The sequence below is a fragment of the Myotis myotis genome, unplaced genomic scaffold (assembly GCF_014108235.1).
Source record: "Myotis myotis isolate mMyoMyo1 unplaced genomic scaffold, mMyoMyo1.p scaffold_m19_p_9, whole genome shotgun sequence".
NCBI lineage: Eukaryota > Metazoa > Chordata > Mammalia > Chiroptera > Vespertilionidae > Myotis > Myotis myotis.
In genome coordinates, this window is record NW_023416401.1 from 58,850,418 (window position 1) to 58,863,192 (window position 12,775).

General features: G+C 45.0%; 1 protein-coding gene across 4 annotated transcripts in view; it reads left to right on the forward strand.

Annotated features, from left to right (window-relative positions):
* The first annotated feature begins 2,656 nt into the window (after nt 1–2,656).
* GSS (glutathione synthetase) overlaps nt 2,657–12,775 on the forward strand; it is a 34,879-nt gene continuing 24,760 nt past the window's right edge. For 2 of the 4 annotated variants that reach the window (XM_036323674.1, XM_036323675.1), the window contains exons 1-2: nt 2,657–2,733; nt 10,528–10,662. In XM_036323674.1, coding sequence (XP_036179567.1) covers nt 10,534–10,662 — 129 coding nt within the window. In that variant the 5' untranslated portion in view covers nt 2,657–2,733; nt 10,528–10,533. Of the gene's footprint in view, nt 2,734–8,685; nt 8,927–10,527; nt 10,663–12,775 lie in introns of all 4 variants that reach the window. The other 2 variants (XM_036323677.1, XM_036323676.1) reach the window with 2 other exon arrangements.

Genomic DNA, 12,775 nt, shown 5'->3' on the forward strand with positions numbered 1-12,775 from the left:
GTATAGTAAGTCCTCAATGTCATTGATAGGTTGTGCTACTTTAAGCAGAACGATGGATAACAAAACCAATTTTATCACAGGCTAATTGGTATAAACAGGAGTTAAGTTCCTACAATCCTAACGAAACAATCCTAACGAACAAAATGAAGTTACTGGAGGACCTGCTGTGCCTACCTGGAAAGGCTGTGCTATTAAGTGAGGTAGTTTATGAGAAGCACCTGGAGCATCCTCTGCTTTCACCTAAGGTTGGTTTCCTTCCCTCTCTCCCTCCCCAGCTTATTCCCATCATTCAGGACGTATTGAGCACCTACTACTGGGCAGGCACCATTACAGGTGCCGGGTGTAAAGTGGTGGACAGACAGGTATTGTCCCTCATTTCATGGAGCTCACATTTTAATGCAGGGAAATACCAGATACATAAAATTAATAATTTCAGACACTCATAGGTGCTATAGGATAATGTGATACAGACAGATGGGGTGAGGATGACGTCTGAAGAGGAAACATCTGAGTAACAAGTAGGAGCCAGTCATAGCAAGATCTGGGAGCAAACCATCTGGGCAGAGGGGGCAGGAAGGGCAAAATCTCGCGGGGTAGACCCTCACTCCCAGTTCCACCACTAACTGGGTGCCGGTGCATAAGTCACATTGCTTCTGAGGCTCAGCTGCCACATCTATAAAACGGGAATAAAAACACCTTACCTGCCACAATGTTGAGGGGACTCAACCAAAAGGCTTTTAAGGTCTGGAATCCTCCCCAAATCTCACCAATAGACACCTGACATATCATTTGACACCCATCTTGGAGCAGGGGGACCTGCATAGAAAATCCTGGGTCATGCTTTTTGTTTTTATGCTGAACTAGAAATAGCTTTCTTGGTTCCTAGTTAACACAGCAGGCTTCTCCTGCCACCCGGGGCCTATTGTAGTAACTGCTGCTTCATACTCTTCCTCCGGTATGAAAGGAGACCAAGGAAAGACACCATGGAAACACTGTTGTAATAACCAGACTACTATCCCTTCCCGCCCCCCTAACAAGGTTGGAGGGCTCGGTCCGTCCTGCAGACAGAGAATATAAATGCTTTATTTAAGAAGTTGGGAGCATCCTGGATCCTTGGTTGGACCACTGATTTATAACCAGTCATAATATTCTCTCCTAAATATCTCTGTAATCTGTCCCCTTCTCTCCATCTCTCAGCCACTGCTTCCTCATCTCACAGCTTCGTGGGAGCTCTCTCTCTCTCTGGCCTTAGCCTCAGACTTCCAAACCCCTTGCCACACTGTAACCAACGCCAAACACACATAAAAGACCATGTTTCTCCCCTGCTTAAAAGTGTCAAGACAGCTCCCCACTGCTCACTGGACAAATGCCAAACTCCTTAACCTGGCACCCGAGGCTCCCTCCCCAAAGCTGAGCTCCTCCCAGGCCTGTTCCAGCTCCCAGGCCCTTCTCAGCATCCACACCAACCTCCCCACTGTCTCCCAAACAGGCTGAGCCGCACTTAGAATGATGTGCCTTCGCTGCTTCTGCTCCTGCCTCTCACTGCCATCCCTACTGTCTTACCTGCCTTCCCACTCTACCCACCAGAGACCCCGACAGCCTTCCCTGACTCCCCAGAAGAGCAGTGTGCAAGTCCACCTCCCCAATCAGATGTGAGAGTAGAGGCTGTGTCTTATTCATGGTTAATTCCCCGGAGCCTGGACTGAAATTCAGTTTCCACTAAAATTCCTATCAGGTGCTTCGGGTTGAGAAGAATCCTATCACAACCCAGAAAGAAGGGAAGCCATCAAGGAGTGAGGTGGGGGTAGGTACGAAGAATCTGCATTAAAAACACACACACACACACACACAAAACCTGCCCCAGACCCTGACGGAAGTAGGACTGGACATTTGAGAAACACTGGGTCACCATCACTGGTTCCTAAATTTAAAATCGCTGGAAAAGTGAAAATGCCTTTCTTTGCAGGGTGGTTCTCAACCTTCCTGATGCCGCGACCCTTTAATACCTCATGTTGTGGTGACCCCCAATTTCACTGTTACAAATTGGACATAATTGAAGCATAGTGACTAATCACAAAAACCATATGTAATTATATACGTGTTTTCCGATGGTCTTGGGCGACCCCTGTGAAAGGGTCGTTGGACCCCCAAAGGGGTCGCGACCCACAGGTTGAGAACCGCTTAGTAAGCTTTCCCTGCAGCTGTCCCGGCACCAGAGGAATCGGGTGGGCTTTTCTGGGACCCGACGGAGTGGGAGACAAGCCCGGGTCCAAAACCGGCTCAGCCCCTAACGTGTAGGGGACCCCGCGCGGGTCGCTGCCCCTCGCTGGGCCTCCATTACCACCCCCGCCCCGCCAGCTGTGAGCCCCGAGGCAGTGGCTGCCCCATTCCGGGGAGGTGTCCCCCTTTCACCTTGGACATCACCAGCTCGGACGCCCTACGAGCTACGCAAACCCGCAGCGCCCCGCCGACCCAGCCCGACTCCTCCTTTCCTCCCCAAAGTCTTGTCCACCTGGGAAGCCGACGCACCCCTATACCAAGGCTGCCCTCACACGGGCGGCCCCTTCCGGCCGCCATCCGTCTCCACAGGCACGGCCTCCTGCCCCGCCTTGCTCTACCGACCGCGCCGGGCGGGCCGCGCAGGCGCTTTGGAGCCCGTGGAGGCCCCGCCCCCTGGACCACGGGTAACGGCGCGAGAGACCCGAGTGCGGCGCGCGGCAGGATCGCGAACAAGTAGGTTGGGGGCGAGGCGACGGCGGCCGGCAGGGGTCATGTTTCCTCCGGAGGAATGCCGCGAGGGAGGGCACTGGCCGGTGTTTGGAACCCTGGAGGCCAGTGATCTCGCTGATCAAAGTCATTGACAGGAACCAGGAAACCTGTCCAGTGAGGGGGTTGGGCTCAGATTTCCCAGGTCTCCTGACTTCAGATGCGGTCGCTGTTGGGAAAATGGTGCGGGTGAGACGAGAGCCCGAGTTGTGGTGTTTTAAAGTGGGAGCGATTAGGTCCCAACTTTGTCCAGAGTGAGAGCGATCAAGCCCGTAAAGTGAGGCAGGCCTGGGCAGGAGACAGCGTTGTTGCCCGGGGCCCCGCACAGGCACGGGCCCCGCCCTCGGGATGAAGTCCAACCGGGTGTCCGTGTGGGCGTGTTAAGGCTCTGGGTGACCTGGCCCCAGTCTGTCATTCATTAATCACTCATTCATTTTTTTTTAATCTTTAAATTCTTTATTAGTTAAGGAACTACAAATGTGTCCTCATCCCCCCCATTAACCCTTCCCTCCCCCCCACCCCCCCTCATGCTCTCATCCCCCTGTTGTCCATGTCCATTGGTTTGGCTTATATGGAGGCATACAAGTCCTTCGGTTGATCTCTTCCCCTTACCCCCTCCCTCCCCTACTTTCCCTCTGGGGAGTGATAGTCTGATCGCTGTTTCTCTGTCTTTGGATCTGTCCCTGTTCATCAGTCTATGTTGTTCTCTATATTCCACAAATGAGTGAGATCATGTGGTATTTTTCCTTCATTGACTGGCTTATTTCACTTAGCATAATGCTCTCCAGTTCCATCCATGCCGTTGCAAATGGTAAGAGTTCCTTCTTTTTTTACAGCAGCATAGTATTCCATCGTGTAGATGTACCACAGTTTTCTAATCCATTCATTTACTGATGGGCACTTAGGCTGTTTCCAGACCTTAGCTATGGTGAATTGTACTGCTATGAACATAGGGGTGCATATATCCTTTCTGACTGGTGTTCCTGGTTTCTTGGGATATATTCCTAGAAGTGGGATCATGGGGTCAAATGGGAGTTCCATTTTTAGTTTTTTGAGGAAGCTCCATACTGTTCTCCACAGTGGCTGCACCAGTCTGCATTCCCACCAGCAGTGCACGAGTGTTCCCTTTTCTCCCCATCCTCTCCAGCACTTGTTGTTTGTTGATTTGTTGATGATAGCCATTCTGACAGGTGTGAGGTGATACCACATTGTCGTTTTGATTTGCATCTCTTGTATAATTAGTGACTTTGAGCATGTTTTCATATGCCTTTCGGTCCTCTGTAAGTCCTCTTTTGAAAAGTGTCTATCTAGGTCCATTGCCCATTTTTTGATTGGATTATTTATCTTCCTATTATTAAGTTTCATGAGTTCCCTGTAGATGTTGGAGATTAAACCCTTTTCGGTGATATCATTGGCAAATATGTTCTCCCATGCAGTGTGTCTTCTTGTTGTTTTGTTGATGGTTTCCTTTGCTGTGCAAAAGCTTTTTATTTTGCTATAGTCCCATTTGTTTATTTTCTCTTTAGTTTCCATTGCCCTAGGAGCATTATCAGAGAAGAAATTCCTCCAACACATGTTTGCAATTTCGCTGCCTATGGATTCCGCTGGTATTTTTATGGTTTTCCATCTTACGTTTAAGTCTTTTATTCATTTTGAGTTTATTTTTGTGTATGGTGTAAGTTGGTGGTCTAGTTTCATCTTTTTGCATGTATCTGTCCAATTTTCCCAACACCATTTATTGAAGAGACTGTCTTGACTCCATTGTATGCTCTTGCTTCCTTTGTCGAATATTAATTGGGCATAGTGCTTTGGGTCAATTTCTGGGCTCTCTATTCTATTCCATTGATCTATATGTCTGTTCTTGTGCCAGTACCAAGCTGTTTTAAGAACAGTGGCTTTGTAATACAGTTTTATATCTGGTATTGAGATCCCCACCTACTTTGTTCTTCTTTCTCAGGATTGCTGCAGCTATTCGAGGTCTTTTTTTATTCCAGATGAATTTTTGGAACATTCTTTCTAGATCTGTGAAATATGCCGTTGGTAGTTTAATGGGGATTGCATTGAATCTATAGATTGCTTTGGGTAGTATGGACATTTTGATGATGTTGATTCTACCAATCCATGAACACGGTATGTTCTTCCATCTGTTTATGTCTTCCTCTATCTCTTTTTTCAGTGTCCTGTAGTTTTTCACATATAAGTCTTTTACCTCCTTAGTTAAGTTTATTCCTAGGTATCTTAATTTTTTTGGTGCGATGGTAAATGGGATTGCTTTTTTAGTCTCCCTTTCTGTAAGTTCACTATTGGTATAAAGAAATGCCTTAGATTTCTTGGCATTAATTTTGTATCCTGCTACATTGCCGAATTCATTTATTAATTCTAATAATTTTTTGATGGAGTCTTTAGGGTTTTCTATGTACAGTATCACGTCATCTGCAAATACGGGCAGTTTTACTTCTTCTTTTCCAATTTGGATGCCTTTTATTTCTTCTTCTTGTCTGATTGCAATGGCTAGTATTTCCAGTACTATGTTGAACAGGAGTGGTGCGAGGGGGCATCCCTGTCTTGTTCCTGTTCTCAGGGGAAATGGTTTTAGTTTTTGCCCATTGATTATGATGTTGGCTGTGGGTTTGTCATATAGGGCTTTTATTATGTTGAGGTATGATCCTTCTATTCCTACCTTGCTGAGAGTTTTTATCAAGAAAGGGTGTTGAATTTTGTCGAAAGCTTTTTCTGCATCAATTAATATGACTATGTGGTTTTTATCTCTCAATTTGTTTATGTGATGAATCACGTTTATTGATTTACAGATATTGTACCATCCTTGCATCCCTGGGATGAATCCTACTTGGTCATGGTGTATGATCTTTCTGATGTATTGCTGGATCCGATTTGCTAGAATTTTATTGAGTATTTTGTCATCTATGTTCATGAGGGTTATTGGCCTATAATTCTCATTCATTGTGTTGTCTCTATCTGGTTTTGGTATTAGGGTGATGCTGGCTTCATAGAATGAGCTAGGAAGTGTTCCTTCCTCTTAAATTTTTTGGAATAGTCTGAGGAGGATATGTTTTAGTTTTTCCTTGAATGTTTGGTAAAACTCCCCTGTGAAGCCATCTGGCCCCGGGCTTTTGTTTGCTGGGAGCTTTTTGATGACTGCTTCAATTTCTTCCATAGTTATTGGCCTGTTGAGATTTTTAGAATCCTCTGGATTGAGTTTTGGAAGATTGTATTTTTCTAGGAATATGTCCATTTCCTCCAGGTTGTCTAGTTTGTTAGAGTAGAGTTGTTCATAGTATTTTTTAACAATTCTTTGAATTTATGAGGGGTCTATTGTTATTTCACGTCTTTCATTTCTGATTTTGTTTATTTGAGTCCTCTCTCTTTGCTTCTTGGTGAGCCTGGCTAGAGGCTCATCAATCTTGTTTATCCTTTCAAAGAACCAGCTCTTGCTTTCATTGATCTTTTGTATTGTTTTTTTTTTGTTTTTTTTTGTTTTTTTGGTCTCTATGTCATTTATTTCTGCTCTGATCTTTATTATCTCCTTTCTTCTGCTCACTCTGGGCTTTTTTTCTTGTTCTCTTTCTAATTCTTTGAGTTGTAGAGTTAAATGATTTACTATCATTTTTTCTTGTTTTTTGAGGTAGTCCTGTAATGCTATAAACTTCCCTCTCAGGACTGCTTTCATTGTGTCCCATAGATTTTGGGCTGTTGTACTGTAATTGTCATTAGTTTCCAGGGTGTTTTTAATTTCTCCTTTGATCTCACTGGTAAACCAATCATTATTTAGTAACATGCTATTCAGCTTCCAAGTGTTTGAGTTTTTTGTATTGTTTTTATTGTGGTTTATTTCTAATATTATGCCCTTGTGATCTGAGAAGATGCTTGGTATGATTTTAATCTTCTTGTATTTGGGGAGACTTTGCTTGTGACCCAATATGTGGTCTATTTTTGAAAATGTCCCATGTGCACTTGAGAAGAATGTATATTCCGTGGCTTTGGGGTGAAATGTTCTGAAGATGTCAATTAAGTCCATCTGATCGAGTGAGTCATTTAGGATTGCTGTTTCTTTGCTGATTTTTTTGTCTAGAGGATTTATCCAGTGATATCAGTGGTGTGTTTAAGTCCCCTACTATGATTGTGTTGTTGTTGATCTCTCCCTTGTTATTTTCCAGGAGGTTTTTTATGTATTTGGGTGCTCCTGCATTGGGTGCATATATGTGTATAAGGGTTATATCCTCTTGTTGTATCGATCCTTTTAATATTATGAAGTGGCCTTCCTTATCTCTTGTTATGGCCTTCACTTTGAGGTCTATTTTGTCAGATATAAGTATTGCTACCCCAGCTTTTTTTTCATTTCCATTTGCCTGAAAGATATTTTTCCATCCCTTCACTTTCAGTCTGTGTGAGTCCCTTTTTCTGAGGTGGGTCTCTTGTAGATAGCATATATATGGGTCATGTCTTTTTATCCATTCAGCCACTCGATGTCTTTTGATTGGAGCGTTTAGTCCGTTTACATTTAAAATTATTATTGAGAGGTACTTGCTTGGAGTCATTTCTATTTTCGTGCCTGTGTTCTTTCTTACCTTTATATTTCTTCTTTTTACAGCATTCCTTTTAGCATTTCTTGCATTGCTGGCTTGGTAGTGATAGCCTTTTTTTGTCTGCAAAGCTCCTGATTTCCCCTTCAATTTTGATTGATAGTCTTGCTGGATATAGTATTCTTGGATTTAGTCCTTTGCTTTGCAACACTTTGTATACCTCCTTCCATTCCCTTCTAGCTTGATGTGTTTCTGTTGAGAAATCATTTGATAATCTGATGGGGGATCCTTTGTAGGTAACTCTCTGTTTCTCTCTTGCAGTCTTTAAGATTCTCTCTTTGTCTTGTACATTTGCCATCGTTATTATGACGTGTCTTGGTGTGGGTCTTTTGGGGTTCATCTTGCTTGGGACTCTCTGTACTTGTGTAACTTTTTTCTTCCCCATATCTGGGAAGTTTTCTGTCATTATTTCTTCAAATAGATTATCTAATCCTTGCTGCTCTTCTTGTCTTTCTAGCAGCCCTATTATGCGTATGTTACTTTGTTTCATGCTGTCCCAAAGCTCCCTTAGGCTCTCTTCCTGCTTTTTAATTTTTTTCTCCAGTTGCTGTTCAGATTGAGCTTGTTTCTCTGCCTTATCTTCTAACTCACTAATTCGGTCCTCTTCTTGTAGTCTGCTGTTGAAACTTTCCATGGTGTTTTTGATTGTAGCTATATCACTTTTCATTTCTTCCTGATTCTTGCATAGGTTGTTGATTTTCTCATCCATCCGGTGAATGAATTGTACAACCATTATTCTGAATTCTTTTTCTGTCATGTTGCATGCTTCAATTTCATTAATTTCCTTTCTTGGCGATTCCTCATTGTCTTTCCTCTGGGTGTTGTGTCGTCTCTTCATTCTGATTATCTCCCGATGGTTCAAACGTCGAGTTGCGTGGGCCTGGGCCTTGTGCAGTGGGAGCCTCCCACCACCCTAGTGTCACTGAAGAGCTCTAACACTAAGATATGTTGTTGTTGTGGGTTGGTGGGAACCAGGCTCGCTCAGAGTCAGTGTTGCCAGCGCTCAATGTGGCCTCGTGGGCGCCCTTAGAGTCAGGGACCCTGCCTGCACCGTGCTGAAACAGAGACCCCCCTGGAGCGTGTTGAAAATCAGCGCCCCCTAGTGTGCACCAGGAGTCAGATTTCCCCAAGAATCCAGTATCAGAGTCTCTTTTGCTTCCTGCAACCTCGCCTTGAGAATCAGGGTCCCTGTGTGCCCTTGCACCAAGAATTGGAGTCACTGGCTCTTAGTATGAATGCACAGCGAATCAGGGATCTCAGGTGCAGGTGATAAAAAACACAGTCAACTCACTGGTGCCTGGTGCTGCCTCCTGCCCAGAGAATCGGGGTCCTTGGGCCCGCACTACGCGGGACAAATTCCCGGTGTTCGCGCGTTTGCTCCCAGTCCAGGACTCCTGAAGCCAGCACTGCGTGCAGGATCAGTTCCCGGTGTTCGCGCCTTTGCTCCCAGCCCAGGACTCCTGAAGCCGGCACTGTGCGCAGGATCAGTTCCAGGTGTTCGCGCGTTTGCTCCCAGCCTAGGACTCCTGAAGCCGGCACTACGGGGGACCAGTTCCAAGGTGCTTGCGTACTTCCAGGCTAAAGTTCCTGTAGCAGCACTGAGGCCCGGGCAAGGAGTGGGTCTATCAGTTACTATGGTGCTGTCCGTGAGCCTGCGGGGAGGGGGATGGGCTCTGTTACTCACGGATCTGCCCCGGGGATTTCTGGACGTTTGGTGTCCGCAGGTCTGTAGCTGTGGTCACAGGTCTCTATCCCCAGTGGTTGCAGGGTCCTGGTATGCGTCTGAGATCAGACTGGGTGGTGCTGAGGCCAGGATCCTAGTCTCAAGCAGCTCTGTTTCCCAAGATGGCGGTTCGCTGTGCCCATCCTGGCTGCCCAGGAGTGTCCCCGCAGGGAGCAGGGCTCCGCCGTCTAAGACTGCCCGGTTTAGCAGCCCCTTAGAAGATCTGCAGAATCTAACTGTCCCTAGCTCATACACACACACCATACATGCCCACACACTCCTCTATCACTTCCTTGCGCTCTCACACTCTCTCCCTCCCTACCTTCCTTCCGGTCGCCATTTTTTGTATCTCACTCATTCATTTTACATCCATTGACTACAATGGTAGGTGCTGGAGGTGAAGTGATCACGGACACAATGCAGGGAGGTGTAATGGGCTGTAGAAGCCCTGGGTGGAGAACAGGGATGGCTTCTAAAACGAAGTCATGACCTGGTTGGACGTGCTGGGAAGTGTTCCAAATTCCCACACGTGCCCAGACCTGGAAAGAGAGAGCTGATGTATTCTGGTCACTGAAGGCCTCTCACTCTGAACCCTGGATCTTGGGTTCAGTGCTAGGCTCCTGACAGTGGAGATGGAGCGAAATCAGGAAGTCCGAGGACTGTATCTTTAGATAGGCTCCACAGGATTTGGGGGGATGGGGCATACCAGGGGTATATACAAGGTGATATAACCCTGGGTGGGCTAATCAGAGGAGGAGATTTGTGGGGGGACAACAAATTCTACTCCAAGTGAGCAGTTGGATATTCTAGTTTGAAGGTCAGCAACGCACTCCCATGTAATTTATTTGAGATCTGGGTTTTAGGGGGTAGAAGGAAAATTTTAATCTTGTACAGTGGTTCCCATCCCAGGAAAACTTGTTAAAAATACAGTTTCAGGCCCTCCCTCCCCTCAGACTTCTTGAATCAGAATTTCTGAATGGGGTTTAGGAATCTGTATTACCTTTCAAGCCCCACCCCCATCCCCACCCCCAGAATATTCAGCCAGTTTTAGAAACCACTGGTCTACCCCATCCTCCTCTGTTTCACAGGTAGAGAGTCTGCAGCTCGGGATTGGAAGGAACTTGCCCCAATAGCATATGATATTAGTGCCTCTTTCTACAATGAAAAGCATTGAGCTGAGAGTCCAGAGACATGGGTTCAATCCAGGTTTTACCAGTCATTAACTGGGGAAAGTAATTTTACTTCTCGGAACCTCTGCTTCCTTACTTTGAGAATAATGCCATCATTCTAGGAATCAAAAGACAGCGTGGCCGTGGAATTGCTTGCCAAGCTTTCTGTCTTGTGCTCATGAAGCTCCCCTATACCATACCACCAGTTTCAGGGGTTGCTGGCCCCTGGCTATCTGTCACCAAGCCCTGCCCTCTCCTTCTGTTGCAGGTTGGAATGGCCAGCAGCTGGGGAAGTTTCTTGCAGGATGAGCAGCAGCTGGAGGAGCTGGCACGGCAGGCGGTGGACCGGGCCTTGGCTGAGGGAGTGTTGCTGAGGACCACACAGGAGCCCAGCTCCTCAGATGTAAGCCCTGGCTCCTCCACACAGCACTGATTACACTGCCCTGGGTCCTTCTGCCCATTATCTGGCCCCTGTCAGGTCCGAGGCAACTCCTTTGGGTCAGAGATCACATTTTTGCTTTTTTTTTTTTTTAAATAACTAACCTTGACCTTTAGAAGTATAAAGCACCATGCTAGAGGAATCAAATTTAAGTCTGGGATTTGAAGTGTGACTTAGGCAAGTTACTTAGTTCTCTCAGCTGCAGTTTCTTCAAATATTAAAAAAGGATAATAATGGGGCCTACCTCATCAAATTGGTAAGAGAATTAGAAGACAATTCATGTGAAGCACTTTGCCCAGTTAGCTATTATTTTTTAGGACCCCTAATCCTACTTCCTTCTCTGTAGTTGGTTAGTAGTACATCCTTCCAGGTCTTTCTCTGTGCATTTATACACATGTATATGTTTATAAAGAAGTATATAGGGTTATTTTTTTTTAAATATATTTTATTGATTTTTTACAGAGAGGAAGGTAGAGGGATAGAGAGTTAGAAACATCGATGAGAGAGAAACATCGATCAGCTGCCTCCTGCACATCTCCTACTGGGGATGTGCCTGCAACCCAGGTACATGCCCTTGACCGGAATCGAACCTGGGACCCTTCAGTCCGCAGGCCGACGCTCTATCCACTGAGCCAAACCGGTTTCGGCTATAGGGTTATTTTTAAGACAGTTTTTTTTTTATTGTTGATGCTGTTGCAGATGTCCTCCATTTCCCACCCCGCCCCCTTTGCCCACCTCCACCCAGCCCCCGTATAGTTGGTTTGTTTTTTTAAGATTTTTTATTGGTCTTTAGAGGGAAAAGAAGGGAAAGAGAGAGAACCATCTATGTGAGAGGGAAACATCCGTCAGCTGCCTCTTACATGCCCTCTACCTGGGATCGAGCCCTGACCAGGAAGCAAACTGTCACCCTTTCAGTGCATGAGCCACACGGGCCAAGGCTGTATAGTGTTGGGTTTTTGTTTTGTTTTTACAAATAAGATGAATCATACATATTACTCTGTGGCACGATTTTGTTTGTTTTTCATTTAGCAATCTGTTTTAGAACTCAACTTCCTCCATTAGGATCAGCTTCATTCTAATGTATAGTATTAGGTGTGGATGAATCACAGTTTAACTTTTTTCTACTGGTGACTATTTAGGTGATTTCCAATGTTTTATGACTACACATAGCACTACTGGGACCATCCCTGTATATGCCTGTTTGGACACCTATATGAGTGTCTCTCTATGATTAATATATAAAAGTAGAATTGCTAAGTCCAAACCACATCTTTTAAAAAAATCTCATCCTTAAAAAATAAAAAACCTTTTCATTTTGTGACTAGGTAAGACATTTTCATGCTTCAGAATTTAAAGGAGCCCTGGCTGGTGTGGCTCAATTGGTTGGGAGTTGCTGGTTCAATTCCTGGTCAGGGCAAATGCCCAGGTTTTGGGCTCAATCCCCAGTAGGGGGTGTGCCACCAGGTAGCTAATCGATGGTTCTCCCTCATCAATATTTCTCTCTCTCCCTCTTCTTTCCTCTCTCTCTAAAATCAATAAAAAACATATTTTTTTTAAAAAAATAAAAAAACTTTTAAGACTATAAGAGTTTACAGTTTAACTCTTTCTTCCATATTCCCTAGCTGCCCAGTTCTCCTGCCCTGATGGTAACCTATGTTTTATAAACAAAACATTTATTCTTGTTTATTTTTTTCAGATAGCTTATTCATAAATAGAAAAATGTATATATTCCTTTTCCCCACTTTTTATACAAAGAAGCAAACTAGACAAGCTCTTCTGTACTTTACTTTTTTACTTAACATTATACTTATGACTATCCAGATTGGTAACTAAAGAGCTGCCATCATCATTTTTACCAATACACTCTTTTGTCTCTGTGTCCAGAACCTAGTTAGAGGGCTGGTGGGCAGTTCAAACTCAGTAAGTGTTTGCTGTTTGGGCACCTATATGAGTGCTTCTCTATGGTCGATATATAAAAGACGCGAGCGAGTTAGAATGGCTGTCACTAAAGGTAGGCTGACACTGTGGAAGGTGTGCCTCTGGCTTTAGGAACATCATTGCTTGGTTTGTGAATCTG